Source organism: Sciurus carolinensis, chromosome 16, assembly GCF_902686445.1.
Source record: "Sciurus carolinensis chromosome 16, mSciCar1.2, whole genome shotgun sequence".
NCBI lineage: Eukaryota > Metazoa > Chordata > Mammalia > Rodentia > Sciuridae > Sciurus > Sciurus carolinensis.
The window spans coordinates 59,352,469-59,371,631 of NC_062228.1; the positions used below are offsets into that span (position 1 = coordinate 59,352,469).

The window sequence follows — 19,163 nt, forward strand, 5'->3', positions numbered from 1 at the left end:
TGGGTGGTGGGATGGCAGGCGATGGTGTTCAGACTCTGAGAGAGGAAATGAACAGGAAAATGCACACCTAGAGAGACAGGTGAGAGCTGCCAGATTGCAGAAGGGGCAGGAGGCAGAGATCAAATAGATGGATGGACAGAGTAGGAGGGACAGAAACCATCTGGGGAAGGGAGACCCTATAAACCAAAGCAGAGGGAGGGGCTAAGACATTTCTGAATCAGGAAAGACCCAGACAGAAAGGGAGAGGAGAAGGAACAGGAGGCAGAGAGAAGGATGCTTTGTGTCTTGAGCCCATCCCACAGCTGGAGCAGTGGGCTTCTTGTGTCTGTGACTGGCACTTGGGGTTGAGGAGGGTGGTGGCCTTGCATCATACCCATGCATGCCCATCTCACACCCTCCCTGCCATCTGTGTGTCTCCAGGTGACACTCAGGCCTGTGACTCACAGGAGGCCCAGGCTGCAAGGGGCATCGACATCACCTGGGACAACTCCCTTATTTGGGGTGAGGAACTGGCAGGTTCAGAGAAGGAAATGACTCACAAGAGGTCACACAGCCAAGTCCACCTAACAATGGAAGGCCCTAATTCCAGCTCTGGGCCCTTACTCCTCATGCCAGCTACCTCCCCTGCAAGGTGAGAAGAATCTTGGAAAGGATCCCGAATTCCTGACGATTTATGAACCACCTTGTCCTTTGGGAATTAACTTCGGCGGTTGTACGGCTCACTCCTGTGCAGTCAAACTTTTGGAAAGTTCTTTATGTGTGTCTAATATGGCTATGGAGCATTTGAAATGTGTCAAGTGTGACAGAGGAACTATGTTGCTAATTTTATGTCATTGTTTTTTACTTAAATAGGTGCATGTAATAACCACAATATTTGTTAACATGGGCTTCAATTAACTACCTGTCATAGAGGTTGAAAAATAATGAGAGGTCCCTTTTGCTAGGTCTTGCTACGTGCAGGCTGACTTATTTACTGTGCTATTAGACAATTTTACAGTTAAGGAAACTGAGCTTTAATCAAGGCAGGATCATTTGTTAGTTAAGAGATCACCTTGTTTCAAATCTTTGCCCTTCTTTCCCTTAGTGGCCTGGTAACCACGAGCAAGCAACTTCCTTTCTCCATGCTTTGGTTTCCTCATCTGTAAAATGGGTATGATGCTAGTACTGACCTCATAGGGTTTGTGAGGATTGTGTTGATTGATGTATTTAAAAGCCCTTTGGACTAGGGTCTGGCACATAGTAAGTACTCAAGGGATTCATTCACTCTAAATATTTATTACAACCTTGGTGTACGTCAGGAACTGTCTCTGGGGCTGGAGATGTGACCGTGAACATAACAGCTATCATCGCTTCCAGAGTCACAAGTTAGTCCCAGCCAGGCTGTCCCTAATTCCAAACCCCAAGTTCATTAAAAAGCTATAGCATCTCCTGTAGCCAAGGTGGCCCCAAGAAAGTACACGAAGGAGCCCTGACTGAGGGTTTCATGTGAACAGAATGAACGAAATCAAATCTTTACAGAAAGATTGCACTATGCGCTTGAGTCCTGTTTAATTGTTGTTCATTGTCTCCTGGATCCAGTCCACATATTTGCAGACTTTTGTGTAGACACCGGGCTTTCTGGTGACAGCACATGGATCTTGGCCCCAGGAGATAATGCCTTGAAGAGAGTCGTTACAGACCAGAGGGCCCCCAGAGTCACCCTGGGCATGAGGAGAGAGAGAACCAGTCAGAGCAGAGGGTGGAGGCTCTGGGCAGAGGGGTGGTGGGGAAGTGAGGTGGGGAGAGAGAATGGGTTGGCAGTGGGACTGGTGATAGACTGGGGTGGTGAACTTGGGATTATATGTGGGAATAAGGATGGTAAGGTCAAAATGGGTTTGGGGATGGTCAGGTTGGAAATGGGAGTGGGCTTGGGGCTGGGGATTGTGTTGGAGTCAGATACAGCAACTGGCGATGGAGCGGGTTTGGCTGCAGGGGCAGGTGACCTTGGTCCCGGGTTGAGGTTGTGGATGTCATTGAGGTTGGGGAAGGGGCTGTGGCGGGAGACCTGGGCCCTGCCCTCTGACCTGGCAGGAGTCCTTGCCCTCCTTCCCAACGCTGGCGCACAGCATGGTGTCGGTGATATTGCCCGGGTAGGCGCTCTCACACTCCTGGTGCCCAATGATAGAGATGTTGGCACATCGCAAGGTGTGCGGCAGGCGCACTGCAGAGACAGTGGGAGGGGACGTGGGAAACCAGCCCCCGCCTCCCCAGCCCCGCGGAGTCTTGCCGCCACTGGCTCCCGGAAGAACCCTGGTCCTTTGCACGCAGAGCTAACTCCTCTGTCTGCTTGCACCAATGGCAACAGCCATGCTATCAAGTCCATGCTTGATGCCGGGTGCTGTCTGTGCGCTATCTCTAATGCCGCCCTGGAGGTGGGCGAGATTATTCTCATGCTTTAGACAGAAAACCAAGCTTCAGAGAGGCGAAGCTCCTCGCCTGAGGCCCTGCGCTAGCCAGTTACAGGCTGCACATCACACCCGTCTGGCTGTGAGGCTGGGATTTGTGCCTCTGCCCCTCCCCCTGCCAGCCCTGACTTCTCATTCTTCCCGTGGCCGGGTCCCACTGCTGACACCCCCAGGTCCCCTGTGTCATTTCATCCTCGTGACCACCCCTCCCTCCCCCTCCCCCGGGTTTCCCTCTATAGTCCCTACACTGGGGGCTGGACGTGGTGCCCCAGCCGGAAATGAGGCAGCGGGTGCCAGCGGTGACGCAGTGTGATGACAGGGTGAGGGGCCGCACGGCGCGGGTGATGAGGGCTGGGGAGGACATCTTCACCAGCATGATGTCGTTGCGGTGGTCTTTGTTGGGGAGGCTGTTGTTGAAGCCTGGGTGCGGGAAGGACTCGGTGGCCGTCCGCCTCTGCTCGCAGCCGTCCTCATGCTGCAGGTTGTGCTCCCCCAGGAGGACCACGTAGCGGCTGAGGTGGGAGAGACGTGGTCAGAGACGGAGAGGTGCAGGGGGCGCGTGGGCGGGCTGGGGCGGAGAGATGAGTGACACCTCCAAGAACAAAGGGACAGGGCTCTGCCTCCAACCCCGTCTCCCTGGGAGTCCCCTTCCAAGCTCCAGCCCGACCCCCAACCCATCCCCAGAACCTCCCAGGTCCCAACACATCCATCCCTCCATCTTCGATCCCGGCTGATCCCACCATCCCACCAACACCCCCATCTCCCATCTGCCTGCCCACCCTCCTCCACGTCCTTCCTGTCCCCAAGCCCCCTGCCACCCATCTCTCCATCTCCAGCCCCCACCCAGCCCCGCCCCAGCCCCCGCACCCACGGCTTGCGGCAGTGGGCTGCTGTCAGGAGCCATCTGGGGGCGATGAGGGTCGCCCCGCAGAGCAGCCGTGTCTTCTGGAATAAGGCCGCCTGCCAGGGCTGGGAATGAGGAGGACATTCGTACCCCTTGATGATCCTGGTCTCTCCCCCGACGTGCCCTGTAGGAGGTGGGGGCAAAAGAGGGCCTCAGGCATGAGAAGAGGTGGTTGGGGGAGACCCTGCAGAGGAGAGTGAGGCAGCGAGGGACAGGGGCCTGGCCCCAATCTGGGGTACCCCTGGGATGCACCACGTGGATGGTCAGGCATTCAGGAGACGAAGTCCTTCCTCCCTGGTGGCTCAGCAGCCTCTGTCCTGAGCTCCCACCACTCCGGCTGCCCTGGGCCCTCCTCTGGACCCCCTGACCTCTCCCGATACTGGCATGTAGAGGGGTTATGCCCATCATGGCCAGGGCCACCAGCACCTCCTCAGGGCAGATCTCCACACAGATGCCACCTGGGTCTTTCTGTTTTGATTACCAGAGGGTGGGGGTTCCCAGCAATGGCAGAATCAGGCCCTGGCGCTCCCCATCCATCGCCATCACCGTACCTGTCACCAGGGCAAGCGTGATGAATTGCAGAATCGTCATGGCCTGGCGCAGGGCAGGGCAAGGCCCGGGTTCCTCTGGGAACAAGAAGGGAGACCGTCTAAGCGCTGGGGGGTGGGGGGGGAGGGCCATTCACCACTCCCTGCCCTGGCTGCCAGCTGGTCCCTCTCCCCGCCCTGCCTGCTCCCCCAGGGAGAAGCCAGCTCTGGGGAACCCCCCCAGTTCTCACAGCACAACAATCAACCTTAAGATAAATCTTAGGCTCAGAGTGGCTTGGAGTGGGCTTGGGCCAGCGGGAAGCTTCCAGTGTGCCCAGGAGCCAGGGTAAGTTGCAGAAAGGGCTCTGTAGGGTGGGCCGGGGCCGGGCCTACTGGGCCCGTGGAGGCCTCGGGCACACTGGAGGTGCTCTTCCTCTTGCCCACCCCCTGGACCTGGCCAGGGTCCAGCAGCTTGGGTGGAAGGACAGGGGGACCTGGGCCCAATTCAGTAACCCCCCATTTTCTTGTGGTCCCAACAGCAGGGCGACATGGAGGCATTGAGTTCTGTCTCCAGGGAAGGAAGTGGTCAGCATGGGACCGTGCTCTGCCCTCTCCTCCCCTCCCCCTTGCTAACCCCTGCCCCTGTCCCAGAGGGAGCTGGGCGGGGTGGACAGGGAGGGCCGTACCCTGAGCTGCCCTGCCAGCGGGGGTGGGAGAGAAGGGCTGGACTGAGATGCGGAGCTGGAGTCAGAGGTCATGGAGGTTGGGGGCAGCAGGTTGGAGGTGAGAGACCAGAGAGGGCTAGAGAGCCCCACCCACGCTGGAAAGGAGAGAGCTGGAAAGGAAGTGGGTACCGAGGCAGAGGAGGACTGGCATCCAGGGTGGGCAGACTCCTGGAGGGGGCTTCTCTTCCCTCCCGGACTCACGGGCTCTCGGTGGCAGCTGCGGCAGGCTGGGTCGAAGTGCCAGGCACCAGGCAGGCGGGCAGGCAGGGGTGGCCCCGGGAGGGCTGGGACGACTGGCCTCAAGCCTGCCTCACTGCCTGGGGGCGGGGCGTGGGGGCCTCCCTGGCACGCGTGCCGCCCGGTCCCTCTCCAGGCCCCTCTTTCCCTGCGTCATCTGTGTGCACCAGTCCCTTTCTTGCTGGCTCTGCATCTGTCACTCTGCCGTCCTGTCACTCTGTGTGGGAGACCTTCTTCTTTCTGTCTCTAGGCTCCCGTCCTGTCTCTCTGTCCCTGTTCCTTCCTCCATCTGGGCTCTGTGCCCTCAGTCTCTCGCTGCCTGTCCTCATCTCTCCTCCTTCCTGTCTGTGTGTCTGTGGCTCCCCAGCTCTCCCTCTGCCCCCCATCCCTGTCTCCTCCTGCCCTGCCCCTCTCGCCTCGCAGCCCCAGCTGGCCATGGCCTCCTCTGGGCCCCTCCCTTCTCCTTTTCAAAGATGGGGGGAAACTGGGACGTCTTGGAGGTGGGGCTGTTGCCAGGCAAAGGGGCAGGACGGCAGGGTGAGGGAGGCAGGGTGAGGGAGGCAGGGTGAGGGAGGCAGGTTGGGGCCTGTAAAGCCAAGGCCCAGGAGTGGGAGAAGAGCCCTCTGCAGGTGCCCCAAGCCCCAGGGCTCTCTGGGGCCTCATTCTCTAGTGGCCCTTCCCTCTCCCCACCTCCCGTGCTGGACATCTGAGTCCTGGTCCAGCTGTGGCACTTACTCGCTACTGCCGGGCCTGGGCCTGATGGCTTCCAGTCCTTCAGCCACCTCAGCTGCCTCATCTGTGGAACCCGGTGCAGATCCCCACTTGGCCCAGCTGTCAGATCTCCTCCCTGGTCTTCCTCTCCTCACTCCCTAACCAGATGTGGAACAAGGCGGGGTAGGCCCAGGCTCTGACAGCAGCCAGGCCTGGCCTCAAACCCTGCCTCTGCCTCTTCCTACCTCTGTGACGTGGGACGAGGGACTCCACCCCATGAGGCTCAGTTTCTTCATCTGCAACATGGGGGTGACGGCCCTGCCTTCGGGTGGGGTGGGGGGTGGGATGAAGACTTCAGAGAGTCGTGAGAGGAGCCCAGCACTGTGGGGCTCGGTAACAGGCCTGGCTGTGCTGTGAGTGCGCCCTCGTCCCTTCAGTCCCCAGCCCCCCTTCCATGCATTTCAGAGGATGATGTTCTCTTTCTGCCTGCGGGAGAGAACCCCAGGGGTGCACAGGACCCTTTAAGGCAGCGGCCATTTTCCACCACCCTGGGTCATCCAGACACATTAAAATAGACCGAGTTCCTGCACTAAATATAGCGTGTGCACCCCGAAGCAGAGTTGAGCCACCATGGGCCAGGGTAAAAAAGTCACGTGTCATAGACATTTCATTAAATGGTCACTGAACTTTGATTTTGCAGTTTTCATTAGATATTTGGGAGTCAACAATTTTCTTTTTCTTCATTCAGGTTCTTCATAGGTCATTGAAAAGTGACCACCATTTCTATCATGCCTGATATAGAAAGATGGCCTTCATTTTTAGTGTTACCAGTAAATTTTTCTACTCCATTCCTGTGTGATCCCTGAGGGAAAACCCTACCCTCTCTGCTATCTATTTCTGTGCCTGTAGGCAGAGGAGTTGGGAAGCCTCCCTCCAGTCTCATACAGCATAGGGACATCAGACAGACAGCCCTCCTTCAGATACATTATATTTATTTCTGACAGTTGTGCAGTCCTCCCTTCAAGTCATGGGTTTCAGGAGGACTGGTTAGAATCGCAGTTCCAAGAAGTTCCCCAGATCAACAAAGATTCTGGTGCTGAGGGTCCAACAGGCCCCCAAGTTGAGGGGTGGAGATGGAGGACGCAGGTCAGTTGTTCCTCATGATCTCCAGGATCCAGTCCACATACTTGCAAATATTGGTGTAGACTCCTGGGATTCCTCTTTGCCCGCAAGGCTCCACGGACCCCCAGGACACCAGCCCCTGAAGGACTCCCCCGCATACCAAGGGTCCCCCAGAGTCACCCTGGAAGACACAAGAAGGAATAGTGCATAAATAAGGGAGAAATCCCCCTCCTGTTTTCCTCCCCACCCCTCCCCTACCACAGACCCTTTCCCAGGCCTTGGGGATGGTGGTCCAAGCCTGGTCTTGGGAGGAAGGAGCACAGCCCGGCTGTCCCGAAGACAATGGCAGTGGCTAGCCAATCGAAGAGGACACATAGTCCCCGAGGGACAATCCTAGGGAGGAAGGGTGGGACTCTAAAGGGAAAGGGCAGAGGTTCTTTCAGGACATTGACTGGGGCGCTGGCCAATGAGTGAAGAGAATGCTGTCTTCTGTGGCCAATCCCAGAGAAGGAGGGCGGGGCTCCATGAGGGCAGAGAGTTCTCTTAAGGACAGTGGCTGGGTCCCGGGACAGTGAGATTTAGCAGCCTCCTCCTCCTCCTTGGGGGCTCCAAGAGAGCGAGAATGTGGAATCAGAGGGTAAAGGCCCACTGGCCCCTCCCCGTCTCTGTCCCCACATCTCTTTGTCACCCTGGAACCGCACCAGCTGGAAGATGGTGTGGGGCATGCCTAGAGCCCCGGATCTGGCAGCCAGTGCGGTCTGAGCTCCGGATCCTGGGTGGTTCTTTGCCCTCCTCATCCTCTGTCCTTGTCCCCCCCACCCCTTTGGACCCCCTGCCCACCTACCCTTCTTGTCTGCCCCCTCCCTCTCTCTCCCCCATCTCGGGCCTGTTCTCCGTCTTCCTCACTTATTCTGAGCCTGGCCTCCTTTCTCACCCATCTCTTCCCCTGCCCCCATTTCCCTCAGTTCCTGCCCTGCTTCCGTTTCCCCGTCTCAGCCCCCTCTTCCTGCCCTGGGTGACCATGCACCCACTGTGTGTGCTCACCTGGCAGGCGTCCCTCCCAGCGACCCCGCCTGCGCACACCATGTTGTCCGTGATCCTCCCGGGAAACACGGCCCGGCAGGCGGCATTGGAGACGATGGAAAGGTTGAGGCACTGGAGCCGGTCAGGGAATGGGCCTGGGGATGGGAGGTAGGGGCTGCAGGGTCCCTCAAAGTCCCTCTCTTCATCTCCTTTGTCCCAACTCCAGAGTGTCTTCTGATCCTAATTTATTTGACCCCAGACTTTATGAGCTCAAACCTCTGGCCCCAGGCCCCAAGCCCCTGACCTCTAATCTCAGAGGCGAGATAAAATCCCAATTTATATCCAGATCTGCAACATCTGGATCCCAACGTCTGGTCAGACCTGCAACATCTGGACCCCAGGACCTCTGCCATACAGACTCTCACACCCAAACCCCTGACCCTAGTCACCCAGATCCTACTTATATGAACCTTTAACTCCAGTCTGGTGACCCCTGACATCACTATGACCTGACTGCACCCCTGACCCCTGACTTCTGACCCCACACCCACTCCCTTCACCTCCTTAAATCCTAAGGGATCCATTGTGATCTCTGACCCCGACCATGTCCTGATATCTTCCTGCAGCCTCAGACTCCTGCCCTCTCATCCTACACCCCAGGCTGTCACCCTTCTGACCCCTGCCTTGGGGGCTCCTTACTCCATGGCTGGTTTGTGGTGCCCCAGCCCGAGATGTGGCACTCTGTGCCCGGGGCGGCACAAGCACTGGGCAGGGGCAGGGGCTGCACGGCGCGGGTCAGGCGCACGGGTGTCCCCAGCCGCAGCAGCCGGAGGTCGTGCTCGTGGCTCCGCAGGGCTCCCTGGTAGCTGGGGTGGGTCACCGAGAAGCCGCTGCGCCGGATCTGCTCCGTCCAGTCCAGCCTGCTGAGGCTGTGCTCCCCCAGGCGCACCCAGTACCTGCTGGGGTCGCAGCGGCTCAGCACGGGCAGGGCGGCCCCGCCCCCGCCGCAGCCTCTCTCGGCGCCTCTGATGCTCTTAACAGCGAAGCCCGTGAGGTGGCAGGAGTAGACATGTCCCTAGTTCACTGCCTAGTCCTGACACCTGGGCCCACGGAGGAGTTGTTGGTACTGTTGACTGAGCAAGTGAATTCTGTCCAGCTGCCTCTCTGTCCAACTGTCCCCAAGTCTGTCAGTTCCTTTAGGTCTGATCTCCCCTTTTACAAAACCCGGCAGAGCATCAGACCTAGAAAGTGACTCACTTTACAGATGGGGCTACTGAGGCCCAGGGAGGTGACAGACCTTGTCCCTGTGTTTGGGGTAATTGTGGCCCAGGACCCAGACTGGGACAGGTAATAACTGAGACTGGTGACAGATGCCATATAGGAAAGGGTGGCACATGAGGGAATGGAAGGGGGCAGGTGGGCAGGTTTCAGGACCTTCCTGGGTCCTCCACCCACTCCACCTCACTCCCCCAGCCCCACCCCAGTCCCACTGCTGAGGAAGTTCCACTCCTTGTCTAACCTCAGACTCTCTTGTCCCAGGGCTAGCCTCCTGCCCTTGGCACACTCATTCCCTGAGGTCTACTCTGAGTGACCCTCCCGAGACCCTCGCTAGCACTTGCCTCCCCATCACCCTCCTTTGCCCACCAGGAAGGGGCCAGACTGGTGCCCACCTGCCGCTGCAGTGAGCCGCCGTGAGGACCCATCTGCGGTCAATGAGGACCCCCCCGCAGCGCAGGCTGGAGCCCTCAAACAGCCCCACCTGCCAGGGCCGCGAGTGGGGCGGGCACTCCATGCCATTGACGATCTTCTCTGTGTCGGCCTGGCTTAGACCTGGGGACGGGTGGAGCCCGGGGAGAGGGGTCAGAGGAAGGAGGAGAGTAGAGAGGTGGGGACAGTGGGTGAGGGCCAGGGATAGTTAGGAAAAGGCACAGTGCATCACCAAGTGACCCCGAGAGGAAGAGAAAGAGAGGAACAGAGAGCGAGCCAGGAGGGGAACGGAGAGCCAGGGACAGTGACAGAGGAGGTAGGGGAGCAGGACCCAGAGCTGGGGACCCCTGGGGCACGTGTGAGTCCCTCTCCCATCCTCAGGGCCAGGCTGGGGCCAGAGCTGAGCCAGGGAGACCAGCCTCCTTGTGGGGAGGGAGGGACCTGGCCCCAGTCCTACCCCTGCCCAGCACCCAGGTACTCACCAAGTGTGCACAGGAGCAGGAAGGTGCTGGGCCTCATGGCGGCCTCCTCACGGCCTGGAAGAAAGGGACTCTCAGAGATGGCCCTGGCCTGGCCTCCCGCCTCTGCCCTCCATTCTCCTGAAGATCTCTCGAGGGGCTGACCTCCCCTCCCCTCTGCCTGTCCCCTCCTGCCTGCCCTTCATGGTGGATGGACTGCCCCTTCTCACCTCTTTGGCTGTGGGATCCTCTATGTGGCTGTCACTGGCTCAGCCCGTCTATCTCTCTGTCCACCCACCTGCCTGTCCTTTCATCTGCCGGCCTGTCCTCTCCACTGTCCACCTGGCTCCTCAGCCACCTGTCATGCTGCCCCACCTGTCCCCTGTCAGGCAGCCCTAGACTCCAGGCTGACAAGGCGTCTAACTCTTTGTCCTAACCCGACTTCCGCCTTGTGGGAAGGGGCTGTGGAGGACGAGGTGGGGCCTCTGTAATCTCAGACGCTCCTTCCAGCCGACAGGTGACTGCTGAGTGGGGGGAGAGGCGGAAGGACCAGGGTGGGAAGACCCGGGCCCCTCCCTGGCCTCCTCTCCACACCAGCCCAAAGCGGGCATGACTCAAAGCCCGCGGAGCTGGGTTCTAATCCCCACTCCAGTGACAAAGAACCAGGGAGGGTGGGGCTGCCGGGAGCTGTGGGCAAGGAGGGCAGAAGGGAAGCTGCGGAACTCGAATGCCAGGGCCCGGCGCACCGGGAGGGAAGCAGAGGGGAGGGGGCGTTGCCAGTGGGTGGCCAGGGAGAGGCAGGGCGGCTCCCAACCGCGGGCTGTGGGCGTCAGTTCCGAGTGCACGCTTCATTCTGATTCCCCGGAGGACCCTCGCCCTTCTGCCTTTTGTTCCCCCTTTGGTACCAGGACTGGAACCCAGGGGCACCAGGGGCGCTTAACCACTGAGCCACATCCCCAGCCCTTTTTTCGTATTTTATTTATAAACAGGGTCTCGCTGAGTTGCTTGGGGCCTCAGCCAGCTCAGGCTGGCTCTGAACTCACGATCCTCCTGCCTCGGCCTCCAAGCCACTGGGATCACAGGCATGTGCCACCTCGCCCAGCACTTTTTAATATACATATATGCATATGTGTGCATGTGAGTTGATTTACCTAATTCCATGCAACTTTTTCTTTGCATAAGAACTTCTGGGATTACAGGTGTGTGCCACTATACCTGGTTTGATTTGCTCTTAGAAACCACCTAACTCTTCCCTTTCTGTGGTTTATTTTGAGGAATAAAATTTATTGAGGTGTAATTTACATCTAATGAAATTGACCCTTCTGCTCAGGTGGGAGCTGTCTTGCTGAAAGGAATGTGGGCCTGGTCTGGCCAAACCCTCTGACTTTTTGAGATAAGGTGGAAATTTAGATTTATTGTGGGATATTTCCTGGTCTTAAAAAATTGGAAAGAAAGAAAGAAAGAAAGAAAAAAAAAAAAAAAAAACCTGTGGACCAAACAACAGAATACCCCTCCCTCCCTCTTTTATCTCTTGTGGGTGTATAAAATTCACATGCATAAAATTTAGCATTTTAACCAATATAAAGCCTACAATTCAGTGATGTCCACTACATTCATCATTTCATGATATTGTGCAGTCATCACCACTGATTCCAGAACATTTCCATCACCCCCAAAGAAACCACATGCCCATTAAGTTTATGTCCATTCACATAAATAAAATGTGGTCCATCTTCTAGTGGAATATTAGTCAGCTGTGAACAGGAATGAAGATTGGATACATGCTGCAATTGGATAAACCTTGAAAATGTCATGTGGTGTGGAAGAAGCCAGCCACAAAAAGGACCACGTGTGGATGATTCCATCAGCATGAAATGTCCAGAATACACAAGTGCACAGAGACGGAAAGCAAAGCAATGGTTTCCAGGTGCTGCAGGAAACTCTTTAGTGCTCAGAGAGTGGGGCTCCGTCACCACAGCCACACTCTCCTGGTGAGCTCTGCTCCTGCTCTTCCGTCTCCAGGATGGCCCCACCATGTGCCCATTCACTGGGCTGGGCCCGGTACTGTTCTCCTTGCCGCTCCTCAGGTGTGGGTCCCAGCCCTGTCCCTCCAGCCCCTCCTACTCTGTCTGCCCCTCTCTCCTCTCTGTCCCCCTAGCTCCTCCCAACCTCCCACCTGGACTCTTGGCTTCCAGTCTCCCTCCCCGCTGGTCCATCTCCCATGTATGGAGGCTCTGTCTACACCCAGAGCTAACCTGGCTCCCCTGTTCCCCAGAGCAAAGTGCTGGCCCTTTGGCCCACAAGATCCACACCAGCTCCCGCTTGGCTCTCTGCTCCAAGCCTGGTCTTTCCAGCTCCAGAAATGCCTACTTCCCGGGTCCCCAGCCCGTGGTGCCTTTCCCTACACCACAAGGTCCCTTCCTGATCCTTGGCATGAACTCTCCTCACGCAGACGCCCGGAGCTCTGCATGAAGGTATGCTATCTGCGGTGTCCCTGTGTCCCCAGCCTGGGCCTGGGCAATGCTTCTCAGTGGGTGAACAGATGCAGGCTCCAAGTGTGCCCTGCCCACCCCAGGGATGACCCGCTCACGGGTTGTGGCCACCTCCGAGTGCACGATGGACGCCCCCACCCCAGAGTGTGTTCAGTTGCAAGGCCTGACAGCGCCCCATGCCCACCAAGAGGGTGAGCCATGCTGGGCATTCACCGAGGAGGCTTCCTGGGGACAGGAGGGCAGCCGTCCCAGCTGGTCCAGAAACAGCCGGAGAGGGAATGGAAGGGCGGGGGCGGGAGGGGTGCCTACACAGGCCAGGGCGTGTGGGCTGCGGAGCCCCGGGCTTCTTCCGGGTTTCCCCACATGGGGAAGAAGGGGAAAGGGAAAGGAAGACGTCAAAGTTAGCAGAGGCCGGACTTCGGAAACGGAGTCCAACTTTGTGAGGATCCACCCAGGCTGTGCAGATGCGTCATAGGTGCCTTTTTCCTTGACTTGCGTGGGGACGTGTGTAATAATCTGTCACCGGGCTGGGTGAGCCCCGGAGTCCGCCGAATGCCTTGTCCCAGAGCCACCACTCAGCATTCTAAAGGACTGAAATACGTGTCCTGGTCCTAGCCTGCCACGTGGGGAGCTCTAAAGGGAAAAGGAGAGTTTGTGAAGAATGGCAGAGACGTTTGAAGTTCACAGATAGATGGGAAGCTGTGAAGGAAGAGCTTTCCCCTGTTCTTTACCCCAGAGGGGTACAGGCAACTCTGGAGAAGGGACTGCTGGTCTCAGGACCTAATGGCCAGCTCACCGGCAGCCGCTCCAGCACCTTTAAGAACATGCTCATGTTGCTGGCCTGGGCACCTGAAGTCCAGTGCTGAGCCCATGCTCCGTCAGGGACACCCTGGGCAAGGGGTGAAAAGCAGCTGTCCTCTAGAAAGCTCCGACCCAAGTGTTGGTGGTATGGCCACCATTGCCATTCACTCCCTTAATCCCAAGGGCTTCCCAGGTAGCCAAGGGATCCAGGGAGGAGCTGACCTCCTCAAGTACCAGGGCATCTGCACATCTCCCAGGACCGGTGGCTGGGATGGTCGCCCTGTCCTGCAGGTGGGGCTGGCCGGAGCGCTCAGGCCCAGCTCCATCCTGACTCAGGAGGTCTCAGCCCTGCTGAATATGCGGGGTGCTGCTTCCAGGGTCAGAGACTGAAGTCATTATTGGCAGAGGGTACAGAGTCACAGGCTCAGAGTCTGTTTCCTGGAAGACCCAGTAGGGGACCAGGAAGAGACTCTCTCATAGCAAATAGTCTGAATGCAAAAGGACGGTCTCTTGCAGCAGAAGCCCACAGGCCACTGTGGCCATTGGGGTGGTCCAGACTCCAGGACACCTAAGAAGCTGTCAAAGCGTCCACGGTAAGGGAGTCTCTGGGCACCCAGGGAGCGCCTGCTGAGTGGCAGCTGACCAGATTCCAGAGCCTTTTGTCGGAGGCCCCCATTCAAGGTGGGTTGATCTCCAAGTAAGGGCTTAAATTCAACTTGTAGATGAGGAATGTGTTGCCTCCAACCCAACCCAACCTGGAACAGTTTGCATTTGTTTTAGCGCTCTGGGTGCTAAGAGGCTCTGGGTGCTAAGAAGCTCAATAGCTATTTCTTGACAGCGTCGAGATGGAGGGGTCCTTGTTTCAACTGAATGATTTTCAGAAATGCAGCCGAGGCAGGGGCCTTGTACTCTGTGTGGCAAACCCCCTCCCCGCACGTGAGCTCTTTTGTGTGGAGTGGGTCAGATGAATCCCCTTGGACAGGGGTAACATCACCAGAATGGTGTCAGACCTGCATGCCGACAGCGTGATGGTGTATCTGTGCTTCCAGCGAGAGTTGGGGTGAGTGTCATGCTTGTGTGGAGGCCCCGAACGCCATATCCCAGAGCACAGGGCTTTGACGCGCTGAGCGCGGTCCTGCATCACTGAGCCCTGGGGATACGTGCTGGGAAATGCATTCGTTTTTGTTGCTGGGCACATGGGGTGAGGTGCACCCACTACCTCCGTGGTCTAGGTCAGCCACCCCACACAGCATCTGGATGCCATCAAGTCCTGGAAAATGGGAGATGTCGCAGGGTTCTGTTTCACATTCAGTATGATTTTTTTTTTCTGTTTATTTTTTTAATTCATTTTTATTGTAAACAAATGGGCTACATCTTGTTTCTCTGTACATGAAGTAGAGGCATATCATTTGTGTAATCATACATTTACCTAGGGTAATAGTTTTTGATTCATTCTGTTATTTTTTCCTCCCCCCACCCCTTCCACCCCTCTTTTCCCTCTATATAGTCCCTCCTTCCTCCATTCTGCCCCTTCCCACCCCCCATTATGTGTCATCACCTGCTTATCAGTGAGATCATTCGTCCTTTGGTTTTTTGAGGTTGGCTTATCTCACTGCGCATGATATTCTCCAACTGCATCAGTGTGTTTTATAAGCAGAAGGCATGCGCTCTAAGATAACGATCAGAAAGTTTCCTACAAACATGACCTAGCAGCATAGCCCTGTCCACAGCATCAAAGTAACGAACCGGATGTAAAGTGCGTGCTGCCTTCTATGCTCCTGGCAGCCCTGCTGGTCTGTTCACTCCAGCATCACCAGGAACCTGGGGGAGTGTGTTGGGCCATGACGTCACTAGGCGATGGGCATTCTTAAGCTCCGGTATAATCTTACCCGGCCACCCCTGCACACACTGACCAGAGCCTCGTTGTGCGGTGCGTGAGGCCCACTGAGCTGAAGGAGGCTGGACTGCGGAGCCCTAAGAAGTTCGCTCTGAAACTGTCTCCGTCTTCCTTTCTCCTTCCCCCACTCTTTTCCTAAAGTGGCTCCTAGAAACTAGAACTTCCCTCCCCCAAAGCAAGTCACACCTCCTAGAAATGTCACTCTCTGACTTTCCTCTCACCCCATGAAGACCCTCCTGTGACAGGTGCCCTGCCCTTCCCCTGGAGGGAGGAATGGCACACAGAGGCCCAGAAGAATCTGAACAAAGAGGCCGTACAGGTGTCCCCTCTGGGGATCTGACCTCAGATCAGACCCTTGTGGTCTGGTCACGTTTCCGCATGGATCTGGTCTCCACCTGGCTCAAGCACAGAAGGGCAGTTCTCCCTGGCTCTGGGCCTTCATTCTGAAGACTCCGTGTTACATAAAACTGGGTTAGATACACTGTTCTTTGGCTGACCTGTCCCGTGCCATAGACTGTGAGCCACGGACCCTGAAGTGGGTGGGGAACAGGCACCACGCCTTTGTGCCCCCACATCTGCACACTGCATGCGAGGGCCAGGCTGCGGGTACCAGGCAGCTGGACAAGCAGACTGTGTCCTTCTGCGAGAGGCCAACTAAGTCCAGCCAAGCGCATGAGCCAGCGACCCACTGAATGGAGAGATGTAGTGCAGGGACCCTGGGTTGGGGCCTTAAGGGGAAGGACGATGGCATTGAGGCTGTCGCGAACTCCCGGGAGGAGAGAGAAGGCTGCTCCAGGAAGAAGCTCCGGTCTTCTAAGTAGGACTTGTAAGATGGGTTTCCATCCTTGAAGGGTCTGTTCTGTATATTGCACCTTGTCAACTCTGTTGGGTGTTGGGGAGGGGAATCAGCGGGGTCCCCTTTTGTTAAGCCAATTGAAGGGCCAAAGACATAAGTACTTTTGTTATTATTATTTTTAATGTGGTCCCGGGATTGGACCCAGGGCCTCAAGCACGCTAGGCAAGGGCTCCACCACTGAGCTATACCGCCCCCTGACCCAAGACTTAAATTTGTTATCATTGGGTCGGTGAGTCCAGGCGCACTGGGGGATACTGAGGGAAATGGTCCCTGCGTGCATGGGGCACTTAGGTGGGACAACCGTTCTGAGGTCACCTTTGCCCACTAGCATCTGGTCAGCAGCTACCCGAGAGTTCAGCGACCTCCCTGCACCGGGTGGGATGCCTGGGCAGAATTGGGACCCGAGCCTCGGGCTGCTGTGAGGGTCTAACCAACGGCTCCTTCCAGCGGGCACTACTGTTGACTCACTGCCAATGGGCAGCCTTGAACTTCTGTGTTTGTATAAATTCTTTTAGTAAATTTTGAATTTGAATTCTCAGGTCAAATTTGGGAGTCTGTTTTAGTTTTCTTTTCTTTTCTTTTCTTTTCTTTTTTCTTTTCCCTTTCTTCCCATATCCAGGTTTTGCGATTTTTATTTTCTTAAAAATTTTTTTGTTTTGGCTGAGCTGGTGGCGCAGGCCTGTCATCCCAGCGACTCAGGAGTCTGAGGCAGGAGGACTGCAAGTTCAAATCCAGCCTGGGCAACTTAGTGAGGCCCTAAGCAACTCAGTGAGACCCTGTCTCTAAATCAAAAGTGAAAAGGGCAGGGGGATGTGGCTCGGTGGTTAAGCGTCCCTGGGTTCAATCCCTGGTAAATAAATACATAAATTAATTAAGTTTAAAAAAACTTAACTGTCAAATCAACTCCACATACTTGTGGAGTGCTCCATGTGCTCCGAGCGTGGTTGCAGGACTGGGGGTGCAGCTCGCGGGGGTGGGGTGGGGGGTGGAGCTCCCGCGCGCATGCTCCTGTTCAGGGCTCGTCCCATACACACCCGTGTGGAATGGCCAGGGCTGGCTAACGTCCGCCTTGCCTGCGTGCTGCTCATGTTTCTGTGGTGAGGACACTCACCTCCTCGCTATTGTCAAGTACGCAGCGCATTGTTTTTAACTACTCACCATGTTGTACAATAGAGCCCTTGAACTTTTCCCTCCTGTCTAAAAAAAAAAAATTTTTTTTTTTCTGATTATTGGATACACTTTGGGGTGGCTCCTTTCCACCCTATTCATATTTATACTTTTTTATTTTCTTCCAGAGAGCCTTGTCAGTATTACTGAAGTCACCTGTCCCAGCCCACACCATGGCAGTGGTAGATTTTTGGGTTTGGGGACTGCAGGCTTAAGTCAGGTTTAAATCAACCCCTAGCCAGAGCCTGTGGTCCCTGTGGTGCTTTTGCTATGTGCCTGGGAATGAAGGCCTTTGTTCTGGTAGAGGCAGCAGCAGATACAGTAGCAAAGGTATTTGTAAGGTCCTAATTACTGAGCCATCTGCTTTTAAGAGTGTGACCTCAGCTTGCAACATTGTAACTGTCCTTCCACAGGAGAGACCTCTATTGCCAGAACCTGCTGGGTCCCTATGTTACACATGGCACCCCTCCCTGCCCCAACCAGGGACCCAGAATGGGACCCAGGGCCAGTGGGACTAATCCAGAGAGTGGGATGGCCCCTGGCGGAGCCTCAGCCTCCGCATTCCTATGGTGGCATTAAGACACACAGAGGGTCTAGGTTGGGACTCACGGCCCAGGCACTGAAGGAGGGACCCGACCCCATACTGTTCCTAGACACCAGCTATCAAAACCTCGGACTTGGGTTGGACAAAGCTGTAGCAGAATCTCCATCGGTCCAGCAGCTCAACTCAGAGCGGGTGCCAGCAGGCCAGTGAGCCAGAAAAAGGGGTAGGAAGACCCCTGCACCACCTCCATGGGGATGATTGGCACCCGGACCCCTGCTCACTGCGCCAACTGTGCAGTCACCCCACAGAGGCCCACAGAGGCTGCGGCAGTGTCAGTCTCCATGCTGGGCTGTTCTAGATGCAATCCGTCCTATCTGAGGTGGCCACATCGCAGTGCACTTTCCTTAGTCTACACTTCTGTGAAATGGGGACAATTTCACCCTGGGGAGGAAGAAAGAAAGGGTTTCCCACGCTGCGCAGAGCTGGGCGGGCGCCAGCAGGCCAGCATTCTCTCCAGGAGGAGGGAGTCCCCTCCCCCTCTTCCACCAGCTCTGCCTTCCCGCACATTCCTGCACAGGCCTCCATTGTGACTAAAATCCCCTTGGGCAAAAGCTGGAAGAGGAGGGCGGGTGGCCCTGAAATCCCAGGAGAGGGAGGAGGGGGAGGCCGGAAGCCTCACCCCCGGCTGGCTTTCCTGAATGGAGGTGTTGTTGGTAGAGCCTCAGCTCAGCTATGTCATTATTTTCTGTTCCACAGGAAGGCTTTGGGCGGCTGCCTCCTACTCTCTCAAATCCCCAGCTGTCACTCAAAGCAGCTGGCTCTGGCCCTGGGACCTTGGAGACGTAGCATCACACCAATTATGTCAACAATAAGTGCAACTGCCACGGTAATACTAGTGATGAGGGCCACCACTTAGGAAGGCGATCTCAGTGCTCCAACTTTAACTCAGCTAACTCTCCCGCAGCACTCAGAAGCTGGCGTTAGTTTTGTTAATTTCAAAATGTTTTTTTGTTGTGTTTAGGTCTCGATCCTCCGATGGAGAGAGTTGAATTAGTTGGTGACATTATTAGCGATTAGTGTAAGGCTCTTGCCTTCTTATTTATTTGATCCCTTTTATCCCTGTTCCCTTCTGATGTCTTTATCATTGTATATCTTTTGCTGTTATCTTTATTAATGTGTATTCGTTGCTATTGCTTTTATTATTGTGTATGCTTTGCTATCTTTGTTATCATGTATCCTTTGCTTTTATCTTTATTATTGTGTATCTTGGCTATTGCATTTATTATTGCATTTGTTTTAATAGGGTGAAGTTCACACGATTAGTCATTTAAAGTGTAGAATTTAGCAGGGTGTGGTGGTACATGCCTGTCATCCCAGTTACCCGGGAAGTTGAGGCCAGAGGATGACAAGTTCGAGGCCAGCATGAGCAACTGAGCGAGACTTTGCCTCAAAATAAAACATAAAAAGGGCTGGGGACGTAGCTGAGTGGTAGAACACTCCTGAGGTCAATCCCCAGTATTGGGGGGGGGGAGTGTTTAATTTAGTGTA

General features: G+C 55.9%; 1 protein-coding gene across 1 annotated transcript; it reads right to left on the reverse strand.

Annotated features, from left to right (window-relative positions):
• Positions 1 to 1,266: 1,266 nt before the first annotated feature.
• On the reverse strand, positions 1,267 to 10,162 carry LOC124966173 (transmembrane protease serine 9-like). The gene is made up of 12 exons (XM_047527226.1): positions 10,089 to 10,162; positions 9,883 to 9,936; positions 9,364 to 9,523; positions 8,393 to 8,652; positions 7,715 to 7,848; positions 6,697 to 6,851; positions 4,802 to 4,985; positions 3,900 to 3,972; positions 3,316 to 3,472; positions 2,691 to 2,956; positions 2,064 to 2,200; positions 1,267 to 1,700 (listed from the first exon to the last, which is right to left on the reverse strand). Exons 2-12 carry the CDS (start codon positions 9,917 to 9,919, stop codon positions 1,548 to 1,550), a joined length of 1,716 nt encoding a protein of 571 aa, XP_047383182.1. The 5' UTR covers positions 9,920 to 9,936; positions 10,089 to 10,162; the 3' UTR covers positions 1,267 to 1,547.
• Positions 10,163 to 19,163: the final 9,001 nt, after the last annotated feature.

Excerpts from the sequence above, each read along its gene's own strand:
- LOC124966173 (XM_047527226.1), bottom strand. The coding sequence starts at position 9,919 with ATGAGGCCCAGCACCTTCCTGCTCCTGTGCACACTTG. Across the intron at positions 2,957-3,315 it reads GCAGCCCACTGCCGCAAGCC|CCGCTACGTGGTCCTCCTGG; the intron begins GTGGGTGCGGGG and ends CTCCCACCTCAG. Across the intron at positions 2,201-2,690 it reads CACCACGTCCAGCCCCCAGT|TGCGCCTGCCGCACACCTTG; the intron begins GTAGGGACTATA and ends CTGTCTCTGCAG.